The sequence below is a fragment of the Equus asinus genome, chromosome 13, assembly GCF_041296235.1.
Source record: "Equus asinus isolate D_3611 breed Donkey chromosome 13, EquAss-T2T_v2, whole genome shotgun sequence".
NCBI lineage: Eukaryota > Metazoa > Chordata > Mammalia > Perissodactyla > Equidae > Equus > Equus asinus.
This window is the reverse complement of record NC_091802.1, coordinates 10,880,677-10,899,984: the sequence shown is the minus strand read 5'-3', so window position 1 is coordinate 10,899,984 and position 19,308 is coordinate 10,880,677. Positions and strand designations below refer to the sequence as shown.

Here is a 19,308-nt window from a genome sequence, read left to right as displayed (position 1 = left end):
TGTTTCTATTGGGGGTTTGTTCATTTTAACTGATATTAACATTTCAAGTTAAGTTGCTCTTATCTTTCCAAGTTTGAATAAACTTTTGATCATCCTTTATTAATACAGAAGTTTATGTACACATTAAATATGTGCAGTTCTTTCTATTTCAATTATACCTAATAAAGCGGTTTAGGAAGAAAAAAAGAAATACATGTATTCCAGTGTGCCTTGCACTGATACAATTCCATGCTGCACGTAACCCTTCGTGAGTCCCTCTCCATGAGAACTTGTGAAAGAGGTGAGCGAAAGAATAATTGATTACAACATGATTCCCTTAGGAATTCAATGAAACATACTTCTCTCCCTTTAAGTATCAGATAGTGCCTCTGTGTAAAACAAGGCAATCTTAGATCACTAAGGTCAGAGTTAAATGATCCTGATGCTTACCAGCAGTGAATAAACATCACTCCCTTTTCCTACACATGAGAAAAAGGCCTGGAAAGTGGCTTGAAAAGTTACTCATCAGCTCCTCTGCCTTTTGCCAGGAGGAGGAACACAGATGAGTGGTGTAAGAGTGTGGCCGCTTTGCTTGATGAACTGAAGCAGTAAGATGGTCCAATACCATATTAAAAATGAAGAGTACAATTACACTAGGATACAAAGATATTATACTTATCTGATCTTGGAGAAATTTGAAGGGTAAATAATTGTTGAACAAACAGATGAAAAAGTAAACAAACCTCCTGCAACTGAAGGATTTCTGCTTCCAGACTCTTCAGCTTCTTTTCACTCTCCTTAGACTGAGCGAAAATCTCATCCCGGGATGCACGGGCTTCTTCCAACTCGCGCTGGTAATCCTTCATCTGAGCCTGAGATTAAACAGGGAGAAGGTGTGGGGGTAGTTTTCATTCTTAGTTTTTAAACATGTTATTTTTTCCAGATTATAAAAGTAATATACATTCATCGTAGATACAAAAGTATGTGGAAATGACAAAGATAGCACAAGGAAAGAAAACATTCAGACCAACATATAGATGCAGAAATCCTCAACAAAATAGTAGCAAACTGAATCCAGCAACATATAGAAAGTATTACACACCAGAACAAGTGAGATTTATCTGAGAAATGCAAGGTTGGTCTAGCATCCAAAATTGAATTAATATAACCATATGATCATTTCAATAAACACAGAAGCAGAATTTGACAAAATCAAACACCTTTTCAGTATAATAATACTCAATAAACCATGAATAGAAGGAAACTTCTTCAACCCTGATAAAGGGCATCAATGAAAAATTGACAGCTAATATTAATGGTTAAATACCAAATGCTTCCCCAAGATCAGCAACAAGACAAGGATGTCTGATCTTGCCACTTCTATTGAACATTGTAACGGAGATTCTAGTCAAGGCAATTAGGCCAAGACAAAGAAATAAAAGATATCTAGATTGGAAAGGAAGAAGTAAAACTAGCTTGATTTGCAGATGATATGACCTAATATATATACAAAATCTTAAGGAATCTACTAAAAAGCCATTAGGACTAATAAACGAGTTCAGCAAGGTTGCAGGATACAAGATCAAAATATATAAAAACCAACTGTATTTCTGTATACTTTGAAGAGTCTAAAAATTAAGAACACAACTACATTTATAGTAGCATGAAAAATAAAATAGGCATAAATTTAACAAAACATGTGCAAGATTTATATACTAAAAACTACAAAACATCATTGAAAAAAATTAAAGAATATCTGAATAAATGGAAAGATAACCATGTTCACGGATCAGGAAGACTTAATATTGTTAAGAGGCAACACTCCCACAATTGATCTACGGAGTCAACACAGTATCAAAACCCAAGCTGGCTTTTTGTTGCTGCTGTTGCAGAAATTGACAAATTGATCCTAAAGTTCATATGGAATTACAAGGAACACAGAATATCCAGAAAAACTGAAAAATAAGAAGAAAGTTGGAGAAGTTCCACTTCTCAATTTCAAAACTTACTACAAAGCTACAGTAATCAAGACTGTGTGGTACTGGCATACGGACAGACATAGATCAAGGGAATAGAACTGAAAGTTCAGAAATAAACACATAAGTCTATGGTGAGTTGATTTTAGACAAAGTTGCCAAGACAATTCAAGGGGGGGAAGAATAGTCTTTTCAACAAATGTTTTGGGACAACTAGATATCCATATCCAAAAAAATGGAGCTGGATCTATACCTCAAACCATATAACAAAAATAACTCAAAATGGATAAAAAACTTAAAAGTAAGAGCTAAAAGTACAAAACACTTAGGAGAAAACAACGGAGTAAATCTCTGTGACCTCAGATTAGGCAGTGCTTCCATATATGAGATAACAAAAAGTACAACAAACAAAAGAAAAAATAAACTAGATTCCATCAAAATGAAAAACATTTGTGCTGCAAACAATACCATCAAGTAAGTGAACAGACAACCTAGAAAATGGAAGAAAATATCTGGAGATCATGTATCTCATAAGAAACTCATATCCAGAATATATACAGAACTGGTGCAATTCAATAAAAAGTTGTTCATAGACAACTCAATTAAAAAGATGAGCAGAGGAATGAAAGACACTTTTTCCAAACAAGATAATGGCCAATAACCACGTGAAAAGATGTTCGATATCCTTAGTCATTAGGGAAATGCAAATCAAAACTACAATGAGATACCACTTCATACCCACTGGGATGGCTCTAATTAAAAGATGGACAATAGCAAGTGCTGGGGAGGATGTAGACAAATTGGAACCCTCATGCATAGCTGGTGGGAATGTAAACAGTACAGTTGCTGTGCAAAGGTTGGGCAGTTCCACAAAGTTAAACAGTTATCATATAACCTAGCAATTCTATTGATAGGTATATACGCAAGAAAATTGGAAAGCACATGTCTACACAAATATATGTGAATGTTTATAGCAACATTATTCATAGTAGTCAAAAAGAGGAAATAACCCAAATGTTCATCAACATGGATTAATAAATCCATGGTGCATGGATTAATAAAATGTGCTATAGCCATAAAATGGAATAGTATTTGCTAATAAAAAGGAATGAAGTACTTATTCATGCTACACCATGAATGAATCTTGAAAACATTATGTTAAGTGAAAAAAGCCAGTCACAAAAGACCATATATTGTATTAATCCATTTATATGAAATGTCCAGCATAGGCAACTCCACGGAGACACAAGTTAGTGGTTGATTGGTGCTAGATGTGGCAGAGATAGCGGGGAATGGGGAGTGACAGCTAATGGGGACAGGGTTTCTTTTAGGGGGAACCAAAGTGTCCAAAGTTAGTTAGTGGTGATGGTTGTACAACCCTACGAATATACAAAAACACTGAAAACACTTTAAATAGATGAACTGTATTGTCTATGAATTACATTTCAAGAAAGCTGTTAAATAAAATCATAGTAATGTAATCTATATTCTTTGTAATTAGCTTAATAACCCTTGCAATTAGCTAGTCAAAACAAAAATCTTTGTATTTAGTTTTTTAAACTGACTTTATGGAAGCAAATAAGTTACTCATAAATCTATTATCCATAGATGACTTTTCCTTCTAAACTTTTTTCTAAGTATGCACGTCTACATGTCTGTATACAAAAATCTGTGCACAGACGTGTACAGTTACAAACCGAGTTGCCCTACACTGTACTTTCCTTTATTCATTCAAGCCCTGCTGTCACTGCATAATCCCCATCATGTAAATGGCTGGCAGTCCACTTACATTTAGGTTGTTTCCGTGTTTGCTCGCATAAATAACACTTAAGTTATGATCTCTGTATACAACTATTTCTTCTCATCTTTATATTGTTAGAATAAAGTCTCAAGATGTGGAATCACCAAAGTCAAAGGAATGGAAATTTCCTAAAGCTTTTGTCATAACTGACAAACGTCCCCCCAGAGAAGCTGTGCCTATTTATGCTCCCATCAGTAGTATATGAGAGGGCCCACTACCTGCCCTCTCTGTGGTGATTAAATCAGCAAATGTGATGATTAAATCAGACTCACAGAACTAAAGGAGGTGCCACGTTCCTCTCAGGTGACCCAGAGGTGGCTGCATGTTTAGTTAAGCATCACCAGAGGCTGTTCAGAGCCTCAAGAGCATGCTCCCTGGTGGATGCTCCACCCGGGTGACCCCACCCCAGCTCTGTCGAGGTTTCGCTAAGTGGAGCCAAGCGCATCCTGTAGACAGTGGAGGTACACGTGCTGTCTTTATGGCCTGCTGCCCCAACCCACAGCCAAAGGGACAGCCCCACTGTGCTCTCTGGTGTGGTGGTGGCTCAGCCCTGAGATCGGTGGTAGGATGACAGGCTGGGCCCTGCACAGAGCTTTTCTCCCCAGTTTCACCAGTCACATCGTGCTTGATCTCAGTAGGGCCAGATGACACCAGCAGAGACTGATGTCTGGCTGCACATACCTGAAGTTTGCGAAGCTGCTTGATCACCTCATCCCTAGCTTTGTTTGCAGCCTCAATTTGAGCTTCCAGGTCCTTCAGGTCTATTTCCATTTTCTTCTTTGAAGCAACAGCAAGTGCCCGCTGTTTCCGCTCGTCCTCCAGCTCCGCCTCGAGTTCCCGCACCTGATGGATGGTACTAGGTTATGCCTGGTCATACCCTAGTATGTTCTCTCTCCTCCCAGAGAACAGACAGCCTGTCATGAGGGCTCTGGCTACTCTGTAGAGGTGCTCTCTGTTACTGCGCAGTTGTTAACAGAAAACCACAGTAGCTGAATTTTGTTCAAAGAGATCTTTAAACACCACCACGTGGCACAAACCACTTCCACTGACCGCTACGAGGGAATGTAGAGGGAGAGTCCCTGATCGCAAGCTCATAGTCTAGGTGGTACAACAAAACTCAAAGACATGAGACAGCTTCTTGGGGAAGTTTCCTCTGGGGACACTCAAGCAGCCTGTGGAGAGGCCCACAGGGAGGTGCTGAGGTCTCGGGCCAGCACCATCTGGGGGAGGCAGCTTGGATGTGGATCCTCCAGCCCCAGTCAGGCCTTCAGATGGTGCAGCCGCTGAGCCAAGTCAGCAGTTCGACCCACAGGAACTGTGAGCTTTTAGTGTTGTTTTAAGTCACTAAGTTTGAGGTAATCTGCTCTCTAGCAATAAGTGACTAATATAATATATACTAGTGGAATAAAAGTAAGGAAATAAAACAAAATTAAATATATCCCAGATCTAAGACTTGATACTATGAACTCCAAGGAACTGTGAAAACACCCATAATTAATTTTTAAAGCAAACTTTTAAATTACAAGTTTAACACACATCCATAAAAGTATACAAATCATAAGTGCCTAGCAATTTTTTAAAATAAAAAAATGTAAATATCTGTTTATTTTCCTTTAAAGAAAGGTTTAATGAGGACATGTGATGTGAACTTCAGAAATATGCTGAATCACCTTGTCAGGTGCACACTGATTCTTTCCTGTACCCACAGTTTTAAGACTCACAGAACTTGAACCTAACTACATATTCCTTTGAGATTCCACTGAGGGATTTTTAATTGATGGTAAGTCTCCTGGCTGTAAGCAGCAATCATATTGTCTGCGAAATAGGAAATCAAAACCAATTATATTAAATTTTCAAGAATAAAATTATCAACTGACCAAATAAATTAATTTTACTCCAGATAATGTGTTCTAATGTGAACGAAAAGGATATTGACTCAAAGCTGAGCTTTCAGAACGAGCAAGTTCTTGTTCCGGAGGCCACACTTCCTTCGACCTACCTGTTTAACCAGCAGCCGCTTCTTTTCCTCATTCTGCTCATCTCTGGTTTGCAGGTCCCTCTCAAACTGGGCCTTCATGGCCTGCATGTTGACCTCCAGGCGAAGCTTGGCATCTTCTGTAGCCTGGAGTTCATCTTCCAGCTCCTCCAGCTGGGTCCTCATTTCCTCCACTTGCTGCTCTAGGGCTCGTTTGGATTTTTCAAGTTCATGAACCTAAACCACAGGAAGCATCAGGAAAGAGTTGACCTTTGGCAGAGGCACGAGCAAGAACAGCAGTCTTCCTGTTTCATAGGCCTGCACACAGCATACTGGCCCCTCTGGTCAGCCCTGGGCCAGCCTCCTGACACATCACACACATCCTTCCCTTCCCCTCTATGGCCGCTGCTGGTCCTCATTCTGAGTATGCCATTTAAATGACAGTATTGATTTCCTTACTCACATGTGCTCTGCAATCATTAAGAACAATGAAAAGAGCATGGAGTCAGAGGAACTTGTCTGTTGATTGGCCATTTGCCTGCCGTCTGTGTGTAATAGGTACTACAGTACATCCTTTCTTGCTGTGGAAAAGAAGGTTCGTACTGAAAACGCACATGTGTAAATTTGTAAACATTAAGGTGTGTTAGGCCTGCAGGGTGCAGCTAAAAGGAGGCCAGGCCTTTGTCTGGACAAAGATCCCCACCAGAAACATTTACCCAGTTCTCTGTGCCAAGCACTGTGCTGAGCACTTCCACCTCAAGTCTCATTTGATCTCCATGGCAACCCTCAGGCAGGCATGTGTGGGTGCTATTAGGTACCCTCTTTGGGGTTCATGGCCATGTCAGTTCTCTCAGGTGAGCAGGAGGAGACGTATGACACAGGAGGACCTGTGTTTGTTAGCAATGTCTGGTACTTCATAGGCACAAAGAAATGTTCATGGAATGAATGTGTGACTTGATTATTCTAGAGAAAACTAATATAGGAACAAGAAAATGGAATCACCTGTGGAGTTCTCCGCTCTGCATTTTACTATGCAACCAGGGCCGTTTCTCCTCTAGGTGGCCCCTTCTTGTCCATGAAGCTGTTCCCCTGGGCACTAGGTTGTAGGAGACCCAGCAGGAAGGTAGGACAGACCTCCTTCCCTAATGATGTGGCCAGAGGGCCTACAGTCTATGAAAATGAGACTTTATGCTTTTCAAAGCGCATCTGCAGTAGCTTTATGCAAATATAATGTCCATACGACAGGTGAGGAAACAGGCTTGGAGAGGTGAGGTGGCTTCCCCTGGGCAGAATGGAAGCTGGTGGAAGAGCCCAGCCCCGAACCTCATCTTTGACTCCAGGCCTGGGCTTGTTTCACTACCCTCAACATCTCAATATACTAAAGGAGAGGCATAGGGTAATGAAAGTCATTGCAGGCCTTGTGGAAGATGTGTGCAGTGGAAGGATGAACAGTGTCACAGAAACTTCCAGACTGTGAATAAGCCCCCAAAGTGCTTGAAGCCTTCAGAGAAAACAATGAGGCCTCAGTGGGAAGACCCAGGTCAGACAGAGCTGCAGCCCCCACCTAGCTCCTCTCCAGGTTCCCCACTCCGTGCTGGAGACAGATCCCACGACCCCTCATCTGAGGGGACCTTGTGGTACTTGTGTTTGCTAACTACGTGTGACTCAGGAACAACGAAATCTTTTCTTTAAAGGTCCCTTGCCAGGATGCAGGTTAGGACAGAGCGGACCCGTGAAAGTGACAAGAATAAACAAAGCTTCACCACTGTCAGTGCTGCTACAAGAACTCCAAGCCCAGCTCCGGCACAGATAGCCGAGAACAGACCGCGGAAAACCTGACAGCTTGTCCCAGAAGACTTTAATCCCCCATTTACACACAAGCCAAGACACTCCTAGACTACTTCGCTGGTGGGCTAGGCATCCCCAGGTCCTTCAGGCACTCCTGAGGAGCCGCCTGCTCCCCTTCTGAAGGCACCCGTCCCCAGGGACACGCACATTCTTCCCCACGTCATCCTTGGAGCTCATCAAGTCCTCCATGTCTGCCCGCAGCTGCTTGTTCTGCCTCTCAAACTCTTCTTTGGCCTCCAGGGCCTCCTCCAGGGCCCGGGCCAGGGACAAGGCCTTGGTTTCCTTCTCTCTGGCCTCTGCTTCAGCACGGTCTCGTTCTTCCGCATAGCGAGCAGAGATGTTCTTTTCTTCTGCTAACAGCTATATGGAATGGCAGCAGGAAATATTAAAAACGATTTTTAGCAACATAAACTTGTCTCATTCACTACGTGTCTGACTTATTGCTAAGAATACTACTATGAGATTATGGGTGTTCTTTAATTCCTTTTAGCTTTTCGACTTTTTACAATTTTGCTATAAATATGTACTACTTTTAAATAAGGAAAGATTATTTTAAATCAAAACAACAAAAGCGAGAGCTTTGCCAGAAGGAAACAACGTGTGGCACTGGTCCTGGAGTCTGGGAGACAGGAATGTTGAGAACCCACCTGATCGAACTTCTTCTGCTTCTTCTCCAAGTTGGAGACGATCTGGCGCTGATGGTCCAGGTCGACCATCAGGTCGTCCAGCTCCTGCTGGAGGCGGTTCTTGGTCTTCTCCAGCTTGTCATAGGCCAAAGCCTTTTCCTCCAGGCGCTGGCTCAAGGCCTCCACGTCTTTAAGAAGCTTCTTTTTGGCTTCCTCCAAACTTTCAATTGTTCCCAAGTCATCATCTACTTTCTTCTTGGTATCGGTCAACTAGGTTTTATGTAAAGAAAAAAAAGATCAGTATTAAAGAACCCAGTTGGCTTTTACATTTAAAGAATAAAGAAAAAACTTGTATTTAATTATTTTGAGAGAAGAAATAGTATTATAAATCAATACTATGTGATTTTAAACAAATGAATCTTAGATTGTAACAATTTCTTAGTTAATAATCTATAACATGATGATTGGGTTGAACCCTTACATAGGTGACACAGTCCTATATCTTCGTTTTAAATGCGTCCGACATTAGGACCAGCATAGTATCAGCTTTTGGCTGGGTCAAGGGAAAAATACTTAACGGGCTTAATTTAGTACAACCTAATTAACTGTCCCAAATGGACTGAAACAATCCAGCGGAGCAGGGACATTAGCTGCTAAATACACCCATCTAGGCCACCACAGCTTCCTAAGAGGACACACACACCTGGGACTGCAGGGCCAACACTTGTTTTTCCAAGTTCTTCCTGGCCTCCTCCTCCTCTTCCTGCTGCTCCTGCAGACTGTTCTTCTCCTCTTCTAGCTGCCGAATCCGACCGCTCAGGTTCAGTTTCTGGCGTGTCTCCTCCTGAAGAAGCTCCTGTTTATTTTTATAAAAGGTCATTACATTAATCACCAAAACAGGAATGCCTCTATTAAAAACAAGTTCATGTCATAAAAAAGAGAGCCTCACTATATGAGAAATACCCACTGACATTAATAGACAGAAATGATTTAAAAACACACATGATAATTTCTTTTTTTGAGGAAGATTAGCCCTGAGCTAACATCTGCCGCCAATCTTCCTCTTTTTGCTGAGGAAGACTGGCCCTGAGCTAACATCCGTGCCCATCTGTCTCTACTTTATATGTGGGACGCCCACCACAGCATAGCTTGCCAAGTGGTGCCATGTCTGCACCCAGGATCTGAACTGGTGAACCCTGGGCTGCCGAAGCTGCGCCACCGGGCTGGCCCCATCATACATGATAATTTTATAAAAGCTCTTAACACAAATACTGATTTAAACTCGGTCATGGAAGATGGAGGTATGGCAGCACCAGCCACTATCCACCCAGGGGCCCGGGCCAGGGACCTGCGAGTGGTTCGAGCGCCTCTCCTTTTTTTTTTTAAAAGATTTTATTTTTCCTTTTTCTCCCCAAAGCCCCCTGGTACATAGTTGTGTATTTTTAGTTGTGGGTCGTTCCAGCTGTGGCATGTGGGATGCCGCTTCAACGTGGCCTGATGAGCGGTGCCATGTCCGCGGCCAGGACCCAAACCAGCAAAACCCTGGGCCGCAGAAGCGGAGCGTGCGAACTTAACCACTCGGCCCCAGGGCCGGCCCCTTGCCGCTCCTTCTTATATCTCCTACATCTCACCACTTCTAGCATCCCTTCCTCTCCACTCCTCTGGCCCTCGGCACTTGGCATTTCTCACTAGGATCACCTCCAGTATTGGGCACTCTCAATTGTTTGTCCTTTATACTATCTGCCAGATTGATTTTTCTAAATGCTTTGAGACTCCCTTGCTTTGAGACTTGACAATTTTCAAAGGCACATATAGAGCTTTCTGTGGTCTGCCCCGTCTCTTTCTTTAGTCTTACTAACTAGGATGTGCTCACAGTGTGAGCCCCAATTACACTGAACTTGTGCCCAACTGCCTCATTATTCCACTTTCTTTTTGTCTGAGAATTTTACCCCTGTATCCCCAGCACCTAGCCCACAACCTGGCAAATAAACAAATACTTATATAAAGTTTGCAAATTTAATAAAAAAGATGTAAAACTGCAAGAAAAAAGTGCTACATTATTTTCATATCATCAAAGTCATTAACCTAACTTCTGACTTAACAACATCCCTAAGAAATGATTTGACACAAGTCTGGACAGTATGATAAGCAATCTTCAACCCACTCTTTCATGAAATGGACTGTTTCTTTTATGACAGTGTAATGACCTTTCCACCACAACAAAACAATCTTATTTAAAATGGCCAGAAGCACACGAGAGCAATAGGACCGCCGCTTGGTGAACGACCTCCCAGGCAGCGCCTGTCAGTTCCAGCAAGAGCAGCTCCCAGGCCGCCCACACGCCTGCCCGCCACAGGACCCAGGGACTCTGCATAGAGATACCGAGTCAGAGGAGACTTCCTGAGGACGGAGACCAGTCGTAGAGCAAGATGGTTCCAAAAAAGAGTACAGCACAGAATCAGAAAGAGGTGATAAGAAGGCGCTTCTGGGACTGCATGTTTCACCAACTTACAGATTATAGAAATGGCAGAGTTACTATTAAAGGCCCCTCACTTGCGCCCCCCCATACCTGTGTGTCCTGTAGTTGAGACTCAAGACCAGCTGCATCCTTAGCAAATTTAATACCCTTCTTCTCTGCTTCTTCCAGAAGAGTTGAAACATTATCCAATTCATTCTGCAAGAAGTAAAAGATTAAATTCAACAGTAAGCAGATAAAAAGGGTCCAGAATCACCAGTCTTAAATGCCCACAGATAGAGCAGTATTTGGGGAGGAGGGGGTGAACGTGAAACTGCCTTAAACTCAGTTAAGAAGCTTCTCCAAGAGTCCATTGCCTCCCAAGAGCGCCCCAGCGAGCAGGCTCAGACAACTGAGCAGTCTCTGCCTAGAGAGGGCCGGGAGGCTCGTCAGGCAGAGCCCACACGCAGAGGGGGCTTCTCCTAACTTTGGTTTACTGTCTTATTTCTCATCATGAAGAGACAAAAATTATACCAAATCCTCTGGAAGACTGACAGCGAGCCCACACGAACAGGCTTCCTGATCAGCAGGTGTTTTGTTTTGATCCTTTTCCACACTAAAATGCATTGACCATATGCTTTGAGGGGACAAGTATCATTCATATTCTTACAGAACTTGCAAACTTTATTACACACATTCAAAGAAGTTTAAATCCTAGTATTCATAGTTCTAGCTTTAAAAAATCTGGTATTACATATTCATCATGAATATTAAACTATTTCTTATGGTCAGATTTTATGAATAATGTGGTAAAAATACTTTTTTCTTCTTCCTCCTCAATTAATGATGGCTCTAAAATATCTTCCTTCCCCCAAATCCCCACGGCATAAAACCTTTTGCAATTTCTTGTGAGCACAGTGGGTACTAGAAAGAAGTGGAGGGACTCCGGAGGGACAGTAGGGCACCCTTCATTCTTGTTTGTCCTCTAGTCACGTTAGCAAAGGCATAAGGAGGACGTATCTAGACATGTGACACAAGTTAATGACATTTTTACTTTTACTCGTTTTAGCAACATCCTTCAGAGAGCCCACACTTCATCAGTCTTGGCAACAGTGTGGTGGAGAAGGGCTCCGGACTCAAGAGGGACGTCCTGCCTTCGACCCTGGCTCGGTAAACTGCCAGGTAAGTTGCCAGATGGAGGCAAGCTACCTTTTAGCTTCTTGGAGCCTCGCATTCCTCATCCACCAGACTCACCCGGGTGGGTGTGAAGATTACATGGGAGAACATACCCAAGGAGCCTGACGTACGCCCGGGGCAGCACAGGTGCTTCGTGAATGTCACCTACCTCCCCTCCCCACCACACACAGTTAATAACGCTGTTCCTAACATCTCCTTTAGGAATATCTTTCTGGATTTGTGAGAGCATGCATGTGCACGTGCCTACACACACACACACACACTATTTCAGTACACACATGTGCAGAAAAGAGTTAAGAGAGGAGGCCTGAGACTGCTCTCCTTAGAAAGGATGTTGGCCCTTGGCTGGTGTCTGGGAACTTAGATCTCAGGAGGGCTCCTACCATTCCCTAGATAATAAAATGACTCACTGTGCTGAAACTGTGTACACACTAGTTTCTGCTCAACACCTGCTTTCCTTCTGGGAATGTGGAATGTCGGTACCTGTGAGGCAGGGGGTGCCTACGTGACCAGCCCCCAGCGAAATCCCTGGGCACTGAGTCTGTGAGCTTCCCCGGCAGACAGCACTTCCCACTGCTGTCACTGCCCACTGCGGAGGAATCAAGTGCACCCCGTGGGGCTGCCCTGGGACAGGACTGCTGGGAGCTTGTGCCCATCTCCTCAGGGCCTCCCGCAGGCACCCTTTCCCTTTACTGACTTTTCCTGTATCCTCTCACTGCGACAGGTTGTGGCCGTGAGCAGGACTACATGCTGAGACCTGGGAGTCTTCCTAGGGGAGCCCTGAACCATGGGGTGGTCTCAGGTCTCTGACGTAACACAGTCCTCTAATTTTTTTCAGCACAGCAATACACAATGTACATCTCTTCTCACAAATACTCATCTACTGTATTGTTTTACTGGTTGCATGGAAGTCTATTCTTGGACATTAAAGTTATTTCCAATTATATTCTTTTATACACACTTATGCAACGAACATTCTTAAAGTTGAATCTGTGTGTACACATCCTTAATTATTTCCCTAAGATAAATTACTAGACATGAATTTACTGGGTCCAAGGGTATTCTTATTTTTGAGGCTTGTGATGTCAAAATGTCCTCTAGAAAAGGCAGTATTAATTTATACTTCAACCAGCAGTGTATAAAAAAATCTAGTTTTCACAAATCTTCACCAATACTAGGTGTAATTTTTTTTGCTCATTGTTCCTGTTCTCTTATTGTCTAGACTGATGGAGAAATTGAAGTTGTGCTTAAAATCATTCAAAGAACTATACCCACAATTCATTGTGGAATTTATTAGGTTTAAGGCCAATTCATGTTGTAATATTCTTAAAATAAATACTATTTGACTTAATCAAAGTAATATACACTAGGGACCTGAGATTGGACATACTTACTTGTGATGGTAATTGTCAGGTAATTAACAGCACATTAGGCCTGAGTCTCTTACGGCCACAGAAGGATAACATGGGTAAACCATGGGCATGCCACTGCGGGATCTGTCCAGAGTAAAGGTTTCCAGGCTTACCTGTAACTTATTGGCTTTCTCGGCCAGCTCCACCCTGAGTCTGTCTCCTTCCGAGACCTTGGCGTGCAGCTCCTGGACCTGGGCATCGAGTTTCTTCCTCTTGTGCTCAGACTCCGCCTTGACCTGCTGCAGCACCTTCACCTCACATGCCAGCTCCTTGTTGTCTGTCTCCAGGCCCTGCTTGTTCTTCTCCAGGTTTGCTTTGAACTAGGAGATGGAAGGGAAGAATTTACTAGGATTTTTATAATACTCCATAAAAGGCACTGCTTTTTCTATCTGTAGAATTGTGCCCGACACTTGGAGCAGGAAGTTGTTGTTCTTTGAGCAGGAAGATTTCTACAGAAGGAACACAGCTGTACACACTGCTGGGGGCAGTGGGTGTGGATATCGAGGCACTCACTGCACCGTGCGCTTTTTTATCCTTGTCAGTGCAGGGTGAGGGCGAGGAACCAAGTGCACCCTGTCCAAAGGGAATCGTGCATTCATGTCACCCTTTGTACAAAACACGTTTTGTTTTTAAAAAAGTGTGCTTTTTTTAAAAATAAGGAGCTGAAAATCTGGTTGCTGGGAAGGATGAACACAGGGACACATCTGAATAACAGAGAGGCAGTACGTAACATGAGTAAGCATGGTATGTTGGTGCCAGGGTGAGCACATCAGGATGGAGCTCTGCAGGCACCGCCTCGGGGATGACATGGGACTCAGGATGGGCTTTCCAGGCAGTGCAATCGGGTTACATGCGGCTCTGGGGCCAGACTGCGGGGCGTCCACCTGCCTTTCCACTTACTAGCTGTGTGACCCTGGCTTAATTTCCTCACGCTGCTGGGCCTCAGTTTGCTCATTCTTGTAATGAGAATGATAGAGAATAACCGATAGGGTTGTAATAAAGGTTAAAGAAGGCACTGCCTCTAGAGAACTTAGCACAGTGACTGACACATACTAGTGTAAATGTACAACAAATGTTAATGCTGTTGTATAAATTAAAATGTGGCATATGGACAGGCAGACAGAGAGGAGAAAGATGGGGAAATCAGAACAAGAGCAAAACGCATGAAGGAAGAGATGACTATGGGAAATAATGAGGAAAAGACTTGTCTGCCGAGGAAGATGGTTTGAATGAGAGGGTGTATGAAATTGAGTTTTATCAGGATGGAAAGGCGAGATATACGAGATACAGGAGAGAGAACAATGAAATGAATGGCAATAATGTGCATGGTGGCTTGAGACAGATCAGAGGCAGGGAGGGATGAGAAGCAGAGAGGAGGATAAGGAATATTTGAGAGGGACCATCAGCAGGACCTGGTGACTTACGGGCAGCAGACAAGTGAGAGAATGACTTCAAACTATTCTAGTTTTTGAGTTAAGTCATCAGGAGAAAGATGACAGTGCAAGGAGACACTGGGAGGAATATGTCATTTGAGATGGTAGCTGGATCCACCCAGTTCTTTAAAAAAAAAAAAAAAGTCAAGGGCCTACGGCTCTTTTAGGCGAGCCGTGTGCTTTAGAAAGCAGCCACCTGTGAGTTATGCGTCCCCATCAGTCCACCAGTGTTGCACAAAGGCTAGGAATTAATCAGCACTGACTGGACAGAAGGGTGGAGTAGGATGGAAGTCTGTCTGATGGCTGATTTCCTCCAAGACATGGACGAGCGGCAGGGCTTCCCTTACCCTCTTGGCCTGTTCCAGTTGCTCCGAGAGCTCTTCCAGGGCTGTTGCATGTCTTTGTCTCATGTCCTGGATTTGAGCTTCATGGTTCTTAGTTTCTTCCTCGAGAGCCTTCTTCAGCTCTGCCACTTCCTGTTCACGTTTTGTCCTAGAGAAAGATATTTTTAGAGAAAGCAGCTCAGAATTAGTCGACTGATTAAATTAAGAGCACTTTTTTTAAGTGCTGCTTTTGTTTTAAATATTACATCAACTCCTTTGATAATTATGAGATGTGCTACTATCCAATAGGCTAGTGCATCCATTATTGTGATATGGGGAATCCTTCCAGAACCAGCGTTAACTCCCATTCCACATCGACTTCTAATCGAGACACAGTGTAACATCCCTTAGGGTCTTCAAACCTTTCTGGGCAGTCTGGTTGTACCGTAGGTCAGGAACTGGTTAACACAAGATGCCAAACCGCCTACTACAGCACCAGCAGACATTTCAATAAAACTGGAAAAGGGTAAATCCTGAAGATGCTTTCGAAAGCTAAGGGGCCGTAAAGGCCAAACAAATTAGGACACTGCACCTGACAAAAGCAGGACTCTTTCTCGTCACTCATGTGAAACAGTTGCAATCAACTAACATCCTCCCCAAACTCTATCAGAAAATGGTTTAAGCTTGGGAGGAGGAGCAGGAAAATGAGAAGGCAGGCTGAAGGGTGGCATTCCTGGTTCAGAAAGGGTTTCTAGAGTTAGATATGAGAACACAGCAGGTATAAGACCATACACTTTGAACGTCCTGAGGCAAGCTGAGGTTTTATCTAACCTACATTTAGGGTATGAAGATCACATTAGTATTAAATATCTTTACATGGCTTTCAAATATTTTTATAATTTGCTATGACATATATAGGGTAACTTGAAAAACCAAAGTTATTTTACCAACTAGAAGAGACTTCACCCCCACGACAAGTCACTCTAAATTTGTCGATCTGAGCCATCTTTAATTTAAGCATATAGCTTGATAAAGACTGAAACCAGTAGGGTAAATACCACACCTGCTAAGAGCAGTAGTGACCTCAAGAGTTTAAGTAGCTATAACTTTACAATAATCCTGAAGCATAACTCTGGCAAGCTTGTTTTATACTTTAAAACACATAACCAGTTAGAACAGTGACCTATATGCTTATTCCTGTGTGGGCACGCTTTCCTCTCTACCAGTGGAGTGGTGAGATCTGGAGGGCTGAGACCAGCTTTGCCAGGAGAAGAGGGGCTGCTCGCTCTGCGGTTGCGGGTAGCCAGACATAAGGAATCACTAACGATTCTTTCTGGCCCAGCCTACCCAGCCCCAAGTTCACTAGAGATGAAAGACACGCACTGGTCTGGCCTGTGCTCTGCAATCTTCCTTGCAGAGGAAGGGCTAGATGGTGGAGGTGGTTGAGGATGCCGGGATCCCAGCGTCAGCCCAACGAGACTGAGGAACTCCCTCGAGATTCTTTCAGTTCGCCCTGGGGGTCAGCGCTTTATCAGACAGCAACGACATTTCTCCTGCTGTTGATGCACTGTCTTTTGGGTGAATAGTTTTGTTCCTAATCTCTGCTTGAAACCAACAGTCAGCAGAGCCCTTCACCTTTCCTCCTCCAGGCTAAACCACCCAATTTCCTTTAGTCTTTTACCATAAGTCCTGAAGAGAGTTCAAGTGCCAAGTCTGCTGGAGAGTATTTGATTTGCTGAGGACAGTTACTTTTATACCAATCACGTGATACACAACTAGGGAAGACCCAGTGGAGAAGGCTAACACATCTGAGCTGCAGGCAATTGAAATTCTTCACAAAACAGAATCAATAGGGCTATATTTGAGCATAGCCATGGCTTTAATAAATATGCACATATCATTTGTACTTTGTTTTTTTTGCAAGAATTGAGTGGAGGAAATGATCAGAGCCCTTTTCCCTATTGTAGTCAAAAGACCAGCTGAGAATGGGTATTTCAACAAAGTCTACTTTAATAGTTTCCAGATTTTTAAAAAGCACATCTTCCAAAGAGAACGCCAGGACTTTAAACTGCTAAAAGCAGAGTTCCTCTGCTGCAGTGGAGTGGGAAGCCTCCAACCCTGCCTGGCTGGGACGGGCTCTCTCTGGGGACACACCCCCGTACTGCTGCTGTGACCTTACATATTCATGGGCAAAGTCCTGGCCACAATATTAGGCTCATTACCTCCGTTTCTTCACCACTGAGCGCTCCCCTGACACCCACAATCTGACCTCAGTCTCACGGCTCAGAGGGCCTGCTCTGCAGACTGGGTGATGTCATTCTCTCCAGGTCCAGGCACCCAGATGAGCACACCCTTGTCCTCCAGGCAAGAGCACCACTGGCTTTCACCACAACACACTTCCCTCCTGGTTGCTCCAGGTCCTTTCCTACCTCTCTGGCCACATCTGTCTTCATAAATGATTCCTTCTATCCTGGTTTTATTTTAGGCCTTATCTTAGCCGCCTTCCCAGAGTGATGGGTACTCTTCCCATCACGCACATGGTGGAACAGCTGGCAGGGCGCTGTGTGTGTGCGTGTGTGTGTGTGTGCACGCATGCATGCAGCCAGTCAAATCTACCAGCCAAGGCAGCCTGGGGATTCCTGGGGCAGGCCTCATGTGCCTGGCAACTTGAGTCTTGAGGAGGGAGAAGATGGTCAGGAAGAGGCCAAGACAGCAATCTGGGAGATCACAACTCAGCGACTTATATGACAAGTATATCTATATGCCAGCAGGAGCCGCAGGTCAGCCCGTCTGCCCACCGGCTCGTTCCTATAGCTCTCCTGTGACTTCTGTGGGCTGACATGCTAAGGTTTCAACATGTGGATCTTCTCTGGCTGTGCTCACCTGTGCTTGTCACTTTCTTTTTGCCTACCCTTGGCTGCTGGTTCATCTGTGACAGCATATGACTCTGCCCAACACACACCTTTGTCTGAGTACCTGTATTCACCTTTCTCTTCATCTCTGTGAATGTGTACCTCCCTTCTCATGTTTGCCTACCATGTTCATACCAATTGGTGCTACCAGCAGATGCCTGACCACCAGATATCTCCCCCTATTTCTGTGCCTGTCCCATCTATCCCTCTGGTCCTCTCTATCTCTCTTACATAGTCTCTGTATAAATCTTTCCAGCCCTCTCTATGTGTGTATCTGTCCTCTGTCTTTCCCTTAGACATCCATCACTGACTGTGGCTTTTCTAAAAGATCACATCTCACCCTGCACCTCAGTCTGTTGGTCCATCCCCCCGCCCGTGCGCTTTCTACCTGTAAGCTGGTTTGTTTCTATAAGAAACAAACTACTATTTTGTTATCGTTTCACCTGCTATTAATTCCAGGAGAGAGAGGATACTCAGAAGGACAACATAAAGAAAAACATACCATCTCACAAAGAGAGCAAGCACATCCACAGCATTCCCGCCAGACCTCGTGGGAGAGCTCAGCAGACACCAGGTGATGCGCTGCCTCCCTCACTCACCGGAGTTCCTGCTGAGCTGCGGTGGTGTCCAGAGTGTCCTCCAGCTCTGTTTTCAGAGCTTCCAGTTCCTCACTCAAGTCCCTTTTCTGCTTTTCTGCCTTGTTCCGGGAAGCCTTCTCAGATTCAAAGTCTTCCTGGAGTTCAGCGATTTGGGCTTGTAGCTCTCGCACAACTTTAAGTGCATTATTCTTATGGAGTGTCTCGTCATCACCCCTGTTAAAAGACCCAGGTGCAAGAAGCACTGAGATCTGGCGCACAGATGCACTGTTTCCCAGGTGAACCAGCCCCTGCGGACCTATCCACAGGAGACCCCAGTTACACATCCCTCTGCTCGTGGCACGAGGCTGGAGCGGCTGCCCAGGGCCTGCTGGGCAGGCAGGGATGGACACAGGAAACTGACGTGCAGGCCCCAAAGCTGGCAGCAGCAGAGCTAGAATCAGAATCCAGCCCATTGTGAAGGGCTAAAATTCTCCGTTAAAAGGTAGGACAATCTCACTTTAACGATTAGAATATTAAAAAATTCCCTCAAGTAAAATGTTATTATAATTAGGAAACTGCTCAAGGTGGCAGTCTAGTCTATCAAATTGGTATCAGCCTACAGTGAAGCAGCAAATTCAAAGTTCTCAGAACACAGTAGAAAAAAGAGACCTGCCACCTTCACACCTTCTACTTTACACGTCATCTTTCCTCTAGCGCATCTTTCTGCTCATGTGCATGGTTTAATGTTGGTAGATTCTTCTGACTGGGAATAGTTGGGATGTTTGAGGTGAGG

The 19,308-nt window shown here is 44.0% G+C and overlaps 2 protein-coding genes across 17 annotated transcripts in view; one reads left to right on the top strand and one right to left on the bottom strand.

Annotated features, from left to right (window-relative positions):
- MYH10 (myosin heavy chain 10) overlaps positions 1-19,308 on the bottom strand; it is a 145,250-nt gene that overhangs the window by 9,321 nt on the left and 116,621 nt on the right. For all 14 annotated transcript variants that reach the window (XM_014864117.3, XM_014864114.3, XM_014864113.3 and 11 more), the window contains 10 exons: positions 18,537-18,749; positions 15,050-15,194; positions 13,383-13,589; positions 10,775-10,879; positions 8,909-9,061; positions 8,227-8,475; positions 7,727-7,939; positions 5,756-5,968; positions 4,438-4,599; positions 723-851 (listed from right to left, as the gene is read on the bottom strand). In XM_014864117.3, coding sequence (XP_014719603.3) covers positions 723-851; positions 4,438-4,599; positions 5,756-5,968; positions 7,727-7,939; positions 8,227-8,475; positions 8,909-9,061; positions 10,775-10,879; positions 13,383-13,589; positions 15,050-15,194; positions 18,537-18,749 — 1,789 coding nt within the window. The remainder of the gene's footprint in view (positions 1-722; positions 852-4,437; positions 4,600-5,755; positions 5,969-7,726; positions 7,940-8,226; positions 8,476-8,908; positions 9,062-10,774; positions 10,880-13,382; positions 13,590-15,049; positions 15,195-18,536; positions 18,750-19,308) is intronic.
- Positions 1-19,308, top strand: part of NDEL1 (nudE neurodevelopment protein 1 like 1) — an 85,182-nt gene that overhangs the window by 65,335 nt on the left and 539 nt on the right. For 2 of the 3 annotated variants that reach the window (XM_070482350.1, XM_044745266.2), the window contains exons 9-10: positions 11,730-11,842; positions 18,397-18,538. In XM_070482350.1, the coding sequence (XP_070338451.1) occupies positions 11,730-11,842; positions 18,397-18,515 (232 nt within the window). In that variant the 3' untranslated portion in view covers positions 18,516-18,538. Of the gene's footprint in view, positions 1-11,729; positions 11,843-18,396; positions 18,539-19,308 lie in introns of those variants that run through there. The other variant, XM_044745267.2, reaches the window with a different exon arrangement.